The sequence below is a fragment of the Nerophis ophidion genome, linkage group LG09 (genome assembly GCF_033978795.1).
Source record: "Nerophis ophidion isolate RoL-2023_Sa linkage group LG09, RoL_Noph_v1.0, whole genome shotgun sequence".
In the NCBI taxonomy this organism is placed as follows: Eukaryota; Metazoa; Chordata; class Actinopteri; order Syngnathiformes; family Syngnathidae; genus Nerophis; species Nerophis ophidion.
The window spans coordinates 71,225,344-71,236,035 of record NC_084619.1 but is presented as its reverse complement, the minus strand read 5'-3'; the positions used below and the strand labels follow the sequence as shown (position 1 = coordinate 71,236,035).

The following is a 10,692-nucleotide window of genomic DNA, read 5'->3' as shown; positions in this document are numbered from 1 at the left end:
CCAAACATCAACAACATCCAAACATCAACAACATCCAAACATCACTAGCATCCAAACATCACCAGCATCCAAACATCAACTACATCCAAACATCAACAACATTCAAACATCACCAGCATCCAAACATCAACAACATCTAAACATCAACAACATCCAAACATCACCAGCATCCAAACATCAACAACATCCAAACATCAACAACATCCAAACATCACTAGTATCCAAACATCACCAGCATCCAAACATCAACAACATCCAAACATCAACAACATCCAAACATCACCAGCATACAAACATCACCAGCATCCAAACATCACCAGCATCCAAACATCACCAGCATCCAAACATCAACAACATCCAAACATCAACAACATCCAAACATCACCAGCATCCAAACATCAACAACATCCAAACATCAACAACATCCAAACATCAACAACATCCAAACATCACCAGCATCCAAACATCAACTACATCCAAACATCAACAACATCCAAACATCAACAACATCCAAACATCAACAACATCCAAACATCACCAGCATCCAAACATCACTAGCATCCAAACATCACCAGCATCCAAACATCAACTACATCCAAACATCAACAACATCCAAACATCAACAACATCCAAACATCACCAGCATCCAAACATCAACAACATCCAAACATTACCAGCATCCAAACATCAACAACATCCAAACATCAACAACATCCAAACATCAACAACATCCAAACATCACCAGCATCCAAACATCAACAACATCCAAACATCAACAACATCCAAACATCAACAACATCCAAACATCACTGGCTTCCAAACATCACCAGCATCCAAACATCACCAGCATCCAAACATCAACTACATCCAAACATCAACAACATCCAAACATCAACAACATCCAAACATCAACAACATCCAAACATCACCAGCATCCAAACATCAACAACATCCAAACATTACCAGCATCCAAACATCAACAACATCCAAACATCAACAACATCCAAACATCAACAACATCCAAACATCACCAGCATCCAAACATCAACATCCAAACATCACCAGCATCCAAACATCAACAACATTCACACATCCAATCATCACCAGCATCCAAACATCAACAACATCCAAACATCACCAGCATCCAAACATCAACAACATCCAAACATCAACAACATCCAAACATCAACAACATCCAAACATCACTGGCTTCCAAACATCACCAGCATCCAAACATCACCAGCATCCAAACATCAACTACATCCAAACATCAACAACATCCAAACATCAACAACATCCAAACATCAACAACATCCAAACATCACCAGCATCCAAACATCAACAACATCCAAACATTACCAGCATCCAAACATCAACAACATCCAAACATCAACAACATCCAAACATCAACAACATCCAAACATCACCAGCATCCAAACATCAACATCCAAACATCACCAGCATCCAAACATCAACAACATTCACACATCCAATCATCACCAGCATCCAAACATCAACAACATCCAAACATCACCAGCAGGAAGTCCATCCGTGCCTTGCTTTCATTTCTATGATTGCATTCAATCTTTTAGGTTTTTAATTTGTATCACTCTGATGTGATTTGAGCCATGGTGACGTGTAGTAACAATAAGATGCTTGTTGATGGATGATGTCATGTTGATGGATGATGTCATGTTGATGGATGATGTCATGTTGATGGATGATGTCATGTTGACGGATGATGTCATGTTGATGGATGATGTCATGTTGATGGATGATGTCATGTTGATGGATGATGTCATGTTGACGGAGAGTGAGGTAGTTTGTCCTGACTGACGGCGACATCACACTCCTCGGTCATCCCTGTTTGTTGTCTTTTTGCATTTGAGGCATGATGACGGGACTGTCAGGTTTACACACCAGCATCTCCTGTGGTTTGTGTCAAAAACCACTGAGGACCGACGGAACATTTATGCAACTTGTTGTATTAGGAATCTTGAATTGTGTGTGCATAATTAGCACATCAAGTTTTTGCAGTTGTTTTCTACAACAAACTCCTCTGAGAAGCCTTCAATCAGGCAACAACTTTTTGATATTAAAAAGGTAATAAATATATACAAAATCATGATTGGATTGTTTTGTCTGTCAAATATTCCATCTGCTCCACCCTTATCTTAAATATTCTCCTCGCTACGTCTCTTCTTCCAGAACATTCCTCCAGCAGATAAGATTCTGCAATGTGTCTTTCATCTGGAAGTAAGCCAGTCAAGTCCGTTTTAAACGCTGATTCAGCTGAAAAAGAGCTGGCGCGGGCCTCTTATCTGCCTTATGTTTCATATCTGAGCATTGACTGGAACAACATACACTACAGTACAGTACAGTACACTACAGTACACTACACTACACTACAGTACACTACAGTACAGTACACTACACTACAGTACACTACACTACAGTACACTACACTACAGTACAGTACACTACAGTACAGTACACTACACTACAGTACAGTACACTACACTACAGTACAGTACACTACACTACAGTACACTACACTACAGTACACTACACTACAGTACACTACATGACAGTGTGTGTGCTGACTGCAGCCGCCAGGGGGCAGTGTTGCTGCTTTAAAACCAGCATTGTTCTCCATAGACACAGTATAATTATCCATAAAACCAGTCTTGTTCTCCATAAACCCAGTATAGTTCTCCATAAAACCAGTATAGTTCTCCATAAACCCAGTATTGTTCTCCATAAACCCATTATTGTTCTCCATAAACCCAGTATGGTTCTCCATAAACCCAGTATTGTTCTTCATAAACCCAGTATTGTACTTTATAAACCCAGTACTGTTGTCCATAAAGCAGGTATAGTTCTTTATAAACCCAGTATGGTTCTACATAAAACCAGTATAGTTCTCCATAAACCCAGTATTGTTCTTTATAAACCCAGTATTGTTCTTTATAAACCCAGTATAGTTCTCCATAAAACAAGTATAGTTCTAAATAAACCCAGTATAATTCTACATAAAACCAGTATATTTCTCCATAAATCCAGTATAGTTCTCCATAAACCCAGTATTGTTCTTTATAAACCCAGTATAGTTCTCCATAAACCCAGTATAGTTCTCTATAAAACCAGTATAGTTCTCCATAAAACCAGTATAGTTCTCCATAAACCCAGTATTGTTCTTTATAAACCCAGTATTGTTCTTTATAAACCCAGTATAGTTCTCCATAAACCCAGTATAGTTCTCCATAAACCCAGTATAGTTCTCTATAAAACCAGTATAGTTCTCCATAAACCCAGTATTGTTCTTTATAAACCCAGTATTGTTCTTTATAAACCCAGTATAGTTCTCCATAAACCCAGTATAGTTCTCCATAAACCCAGTATAGTTCTCTATAAAACCAGTATAGTTCTCCATAAACCCAGTATTGTTCTTTATAAACCCAGTATTGTTCTTTATAAACCCAGTATAGTTCTCCATAAACCCAGTATTGTTCTTTATAAACCCAGTATTGTTCTTTATAAACCCAGTATAGTTCTCCATAAAACCAGTATTGTTCTTTATAAACCCAGTATAGTTCTCCATAAACCCAGTATTGTTCTTTATAAACCCAGTATTGTTCTTTATAAACCCAGTATAGTTCTCCATAAACCCAGTATTGTTCTTTATAAACCCAGTATTGTTCTTTATAAACCCAGTATAGTCCTCCATAAACCCAGTATTGTTCTTTATAAACCCAGTATTGTTCTTCATAAACCCAGTATAGTTCTCCATAAAACCAGTATAGTTCTCCATAAACCAGTATTATTCTCCATAAACCCAGTATAGTTCTTTATAAACCCAGTATTGTTCTCCATAAACCCATTATTGTTCTTCATGAACCCAGTATTGTTCTTTATAAACCCAGTATTGTTCTCCATAAACCCAGTATAGTTCTCCATAAACCCAGTATTGTTCTTCATAAACCCAGTATAGTTCTTTATAAACCCAGTATTGTTCTCCATAAAACCAGTATAGTTCTCCATAAACCCAGTATTGTTCTCCATGAACCCAGTACTGTTGTCCATAAACCCAGTATTGTTCTTCATAAACCCAGTATAGTTCTCCATAAAACCAGTATAGTCCTCCATAAACCCAGTATTGTTCTCCATGAACCCAGTACTGTTGTCCATAAACCCAGTATTGTTCTTCATAAACCCAGTATAGTCCTCCATAAACCCAGTATTGTTCTCCATAAACCCAGTATAGTTCTCCATAAACCCAGTATTGTTCTTCATAAACCCAGTATAGTTCTTTATAAACCCAGTATTGTTCTCCATAAAACCAGTATAGTTCTCCATAAACCCAGTATTGTTCTCCATGAACCCAGTACTGTTGTCCATAAACCCAGTATTGTTCTTCATAAACCCAGTATAGTTCTCCATAAAACCAGTATAGTCCTCCATAAACCCAGTATTGTTCTCCATGAACCCAGTACTGTTGTCCATAAACCCAGTATAGTCCTCCATAAACCCAGTATTGTTCTTTATAAACCCAGTATTGTTCTTTATAAACCCAGTATTGTTCTTTATAAACCCAGTACTGTTGCCCATAGAGCAGGTATTGTCCTCCACAAACGAGCCTCAAAATATGAGACAATGAAGAAGATCACTTAAGTAATAATGGAAATAATTACAAGACTTTAATTTAAAGGAAAAAAAAACAATGGGAACCTTTTCCAAAAATATTTATATTTTCAACTGTATGCATTAGAACATTTCTTCTCAATTATTGCACAAGGATGACAAGAATGTGTATGTGGTCATCTGGAGTTCCTTGTTCACCTGTTCACTCTCTCTTTGGTCCACACCTGAGGCCAATTAAGCAGCAGCACACACCTGAGGCCAATTAAGCAGCAGCTATCTAACCTGTTGTCTACACTTTCCAAACTCTCTTTAGTCCTGCCAGAGAACTCCCTGCTTCGTCTTGAGCTCATCCTCTCAGGTTTGCCTGCATTTTTCCCTAGCTTTCTCTACCGCAGTGTTTTTCCAACCACTGTGCTGCAGCACACTCGTGCCGTGAGGTACAGTCTGGTGTGCAGTGGGAGATTATCTCAATTCACCTTTTTGGGTTAAGAAATATTTTTTGGGCAAAGCAGTAATTCTAGTCTGCAAATGATGTGCTGTCTAGAGCTGGGCAGAGTAACCCTGTAATACTCTGTAATATCACTAGGTGGCAGCCGGTAGCTAATTGCTTTGTAGATGTCGGAAACAGCGGGAGGCAGGGTGCAGGTAAAAAAAAGGTGTCTTATGCTTAAAGCAAAAACAAACAAAAGGTGAGTGCCCCGAAGAAAAGACATTGAAGCTTAGGGAAGGCAATGCAGAACAAAACTAAAACCGAAGTAAACAAAAACAGAATGCTGGACGACAGCAAAGACTTACTGTGGAGCAAAGACAGCGTCCACAAAGTACATCTATATATATATATATATACTTTTATATATATATATATATACATTCACAGCATATCAATTATTTTCCTTTTTGATCAGCCATTGAACTTTGTTTTTTGCTTCTGTTTTGAAGGGAGGGGAATTATGTTTTCTTTTTTTATTACATTTAAAAAAATGTTTTAATGTGTAATGTATCAATCAATGTTTATTTATATAGCCCCAAATCACAAATGTCTCAAAGGACTGCACAAATCATTACGACTACAACATCCTCGGAAGAACCCACAAAAGGGCAAGGAAAACTCACACCCAGTGGGCAGAGAGAATTCACATCCAGTGGGACGCCAGTGACAATGCTGACTATGAGAAACCTTGGAGAGGACCTCAGAGGTGGGCAACCCCCCCGCCCCTCTAGGGTACCGAAAGCAATGGATGTCGAGCGGGTCTAACATGATACTGTGAAAGTTCAATCCATAGTGGCTCCAACACAGCCGCGAGAGTTCAGTTCAAGCGGATCCAAGACAGCAGCGAGAGTCCCGTCCACAGGAAACCATCTCAAGCGGATCAGCAGCGTAGAGATGTCCCCAACCGATACAGGCGAGCGGTCCATCCTGGGTCTCGACTCTGGACAGCCAGTACTTCAACCATGGTCATCGGACCGGACCCCCTCCACAAGGGAGGGGGGGGACATAGGAGAAAGAAAAGAAGCGGCAGATCAACTGGTCTAAAAAGGAGGTCTATTTAAAGGCTAGAGTATACAGATGAGTTTTAAGGTGAGACTTAAATGCTTCTACTGAGGTAGCATCTCGAACTGTTACTGGGAGGGCATTCCAGAGTACTGGAGCCCGAACGGAAAACGCTCTATAGCCCGCAGACTTTTTTTGGGCTCTAGGAATCACTAATAAGCCGGAGTCCTTTGAACGCAGATTTCTTGCCGGGACATATGGTACAATACAATCGGCAAGATAGGCTGGAGCTAGACCGTGTAGTATTTTATACGTAATTAGTAAAACCTTAAAGTCACATCTTAAGTGCACAGGAGGAAGAAAAGAAGCGGCAGATCAACTGGTCTAAAAAGGAGGTCTATTTAAAGGCTAGAGTATACAGATGAGTTTTAAGGTGAGACTTAAATGCTTCTACTGAGGTAGCATCTCGAACTGTTACCGGGAGGGCATTCCAGAGTACGGAAAACGCTCTATAGCCCGCAGACTTTTTTTGGGGGCTCTAGGAATCACTAATAAGCCGTACTTACTAACTAATAATGTACTTTCTATTCATGTATTTCAAAAGCTGTTGCTATGGCATGAAATAGTTGTGCATATGGCGCGTGGTGAGGAGGGTGGCACTCTAACAGGTGGCACCACTGAAGCGTGTTCATCAGCAGCAGTGTGTGACTCATTTGCATACACACACACACACACACACACACACACACTATCCTCTGCCTTTGTTTGTTGTGTAAGCACACTATGTAAACAGTGGTTACTGTGTGTTAAACGTAGGAGGAAAACAACGATTAGTGTGCCAATGTTCCACCTCATGCATTTTTTTTTTTTTTTAACGTTTTTCCCAAGTTTTTCCCATTTCTGCCGTCCATCACGTCGCTGGCATGTATGAGACGATCATTGGTGGTGGGCCGCGTGAAGACCCTGTGCATGGGGGATGTGAGCAGTAAATTGACACAAATCTGTTTGTGTCAAATGTCTGCAGGCAAGCTTCCCACTCCAAGTGCAGCCATGCGGACTGGACACTGGCCGAGAGTGGTTGCTTTGTTGGGTCTGCTCCTGTCCTCTGGCCATGCTCCCTCCATTCCAGCGGACGATGGCGTGGAACACCGCAGAGGCCACCTGAGTGGATATGTTTCTTTTACTTTTTATTCATAGCTGTATGTAGAAGTGTCTGCTTGTATCTGCTGCTTTAATGTCTTTAATGTTGTCACGATCCGTGACTCGGATCGTTAATGGTTTTGCCCTATTTATGTCTTTGTTCATGTTTCGTTTCTGGACTCTGCCGATCCTTGTTTGAGCACTTCCTTGTTTGTGTTAGTCACCATGGCAACGTATTGTGTTCCTCCTCACGGGCTCCTGTCACACACCTGTTTCTAATAATTATTTGTGTATTCAAGCCCACCTGGTTCCTTAGTTCGTCCTCGGTCCATTACTTGCTTTTCGCAACACGTCACGTTTTGTATCCTTGTGCCCTCGATTATTTTGTGCCAAGTTCCGCCTTAGCTTCACGTGCGTGTGGCACGTCGTTTAATGTTTTCTGTTTCCTGCTACGTTTTTAGCATTAGCTTTCCGTGCATTGGCACGCGCTTTGTTTTTCCCCTTTTTTTGCACCTGTGTTCTTTTGTTTTATTATATTAAAACGTATTCTTACCTGCAATCCTGCTGACTGATAGTGTGTGCATCCACGAAGTAGCAACTCCGAGTGCGTCGAACTCGTGACAAATGTCCTCTGTGTTCTTTGATGTTTGATGTTTCGCTCTTACACACATGGAAGAGGGATGTGTACTATGGCTATGAGTTGTTGTTGTTTTTTGTTTTTTTCCCCCTTGGCCTCAGTCTGCCCCCCCACTCCAGGGCCCAGGCTAAGACCGATTTTTTAAAATTTTATTTTAATCTTCTATTCTTTTCTCCCATCCCGCCCCTTGTTTACCTGTATGTCATCTTTTTTGTAAGGGGCGCTGGAAGCCGGCAGACCCGTCAGCGATCCTGTTCTGTCTCCCTTTAATTTTTGTCTGATCTTGAATGGGATTGTGCTGAAAATTGTAATTTTCCTGACGGAATAAATAAAGTACTATCTATCCATCCATCCATCCATCATCTTCCGCTTATCCGAGGTCGGGGCGCGGGGGCAACAGCCTAAGCAGGGAAACCCAGACTTCCCTCTCCCCAGCCACTTCGTCTAGCTCTTCCCGGGGGATCCCGAGGCGTTCCCAGGCCAGCCGGGAGACATATTCTTCCCAACGTGTCCTGGGTCTTCCCCGTGGCCTCCTACCGGTTGGACGTGCCCTAAACACCTCCCTAGGGAGGCGTTCGGGTGGCATCCTGACCAGATGCCCGAACCACCTCATCTGGCTCCTCTCCATGTGAAGGAGCAGCGGCTTTACTTTGAGTTCCTCCCGGATGGCAGAGCTTCTCACCCTATCTCTAAGGGAGAGACCCGCCACACGGCGGAGGAAACTCATTTCGGCCGCTTGTACCCGTGATCTTATCCTTTCGGTCATGACCCAAAGCTCATGACCATAGGTGAGGATGGGAACGTAGATCGACCGGTAAATTGAGAGCTTTGCCTTCCGGCTCAGCTCCTTCTTCACCACAACGGACCGGTACAATGTCCGCATTACTGAAGACGCCGCACCGATCCGCCTGTTGATCTCACGATCCACTCTTCCCTCACTCGTGAACAAGACTCCTAGGTACTTGAACTCCTCCACTTGGGGCAGGGTCTCCTCCCCAACCCGGAGATGGCACTCCACCCTTTTCCGGGCGAGAACCATGGACTCGGACTTGGAGGTGCTGATTCTCATTCCGGTTGCTTCACACTCGGCTGCGAACCGATCCAGCGAGAGCTGAAGATCACGGTCAGATGAAGCCATCAGGACCACATCATCTGCAAAAAGCAGAGACCTAATCCTGCGGTTACCAAACCGGAACCCCTCAACGCCTTGACTGCGCCTAGAAATTCTCTAATCTAATCGTGTTGGCAGCTGGCCTCTGCAGGAGAAGTGTGAAGGAGAGGGTGGACAATATGTCCGACACCTGAGATTTCTGTATCTCTTCGGATTGCATTCACAACAATGCATTGCATTTCTTCTACTTTGTTCCAAGGATGGATGATCCACTCGCACGCTCCGTTAACTCTCCTCAGACTTCAGCGAGGCACAGTTGACTCTTTTTGTCTTTTTTCCTTTTCCGCCGGTGTCGAAGTCGTGCGCACGCCTGCGGCTTCCTCCTGCACCCTTGCACTGCCTCCGCCTGTTGCCTCTTCACCGCAAAGGTGAGCATCAGCACACGCAGCTCGTGCAATTGTACAACATTTTGCACCGCAAAACTCAACTTCACCACCCGACAGTTGATAGTGTAACAAACAGTTAAATAAATAATAAATAAATGGGTTGTACTTGTATAGCGCTTTTCTACCTTCAAGGTACTCAAAGCGCTTTGACACTACTTCCACATTTACCCATTCACACACACATTCACACACTGATGGAGGGAGCTGCCATGCAAGGCGCCAACCAGCACCCATCAGGAGCAAGGGTGAAGTGTCTTGCTCAGGACACAACGGACGTGACGAGGTTGGTTCTAGGTGGGATTTGAACCAGTGACCCTCGGGTTGCGAACGGCCACTCTCCCACTGCGCCACGCCGTCCCTAATAATGCAAATTTGATCACACACACACACACACAGACCACAAAATGAGCTAACGTTACGCTTAAAGCTAATTAGCCTTCACCTCAAGCCAGAACTGCAAGCGAGCTGAGCTGCAGTTTAAGTTTCTAGAAGGTCAACGGGCTCATAGTGATTTTACTAGTAGTTGACTGGGAGGTGTTTATTATCATTTGGGGATAGTACGCTGCCTCATGCTCACCTGCTAAACGCCTATTTGCTCGACGCTGAAGCACTGACTACATGCGCTCTGAATACGCACTGCCGACTGACAGTTCAGGGTGTCCCTCCAGTGTTGCCGTAAGGCTGTGACGTAAGAGGTCTATATAAAGGTGGGTTGTTGAAGAAGGTGAGATACACGTGTATGGAGATAGGGAACAATAAAGTGGTGGAGACCGGACCTGCTCTCCTGACTCCCTTTTATTATTTTATTTTTATCAGTACCCAAATTATGCGAACCCAGGACACTCGGCTACAATAGTAATAGTAATACTGCAATATTATATATATTTTTTTAAATCAAAACATGTCTTATTCATAAGCAGGCAGTGTGATTGACTTATTTGTCCACCAAATGTGTCGAAACTGGCCAATGAGCATAAGTATAACATAATTGTAGTTCTGCTACAACTCCCAGAATGCTTTGCAGTCCGCTGGTGTGTAGTCGGTTGAGTTCGACGCTTTCATCTTATCCATTTGCAGTTTTTCCTTTTTGTTTTTTTGTATTTTGTTACCTTTTTTCCTAAGAGGTGACAAACATAAGTGACTCCTCATCGGCCTGGGTTTGAACTTGTTGAGCGCGCGGTGTCACTGCCTTCATATCCCAGGATGCATTGCGGCTGAGGTCACG

The 10,692-nt window shown here is 42.6% G+C and overlaps 1 protein-coding gene across 1 annotated transcript in view; it reads left to right on the top strand.

Moving 5' to 3' along the window:
* The window catches only part of LOC133558735 (transcription factor mef2A-like), a 4,859-nt gene extending 2,734 nt beyond the window's left edge, over positions 1–2,125 (top strand). The window contains exons 3-4 of the mRNA XM_061909886.1: positions 1–470; positions 1,501–2,125. The exon at positions 1–470 is cut by the window's left edge and continues 221 nt beyond it. Coding sequence (XP_061765870.1) covers positions 1–470; positions 1,501–1,574 — 544 coding nt within the window. The 3' untranslated portion in view covers positions 1,575–2,125. The remainder of the gene's footprint in view (positions 471–1,500) is intronic.
* Positions 2,126–10,692: the final 8,567 nt, after the last annotated feature.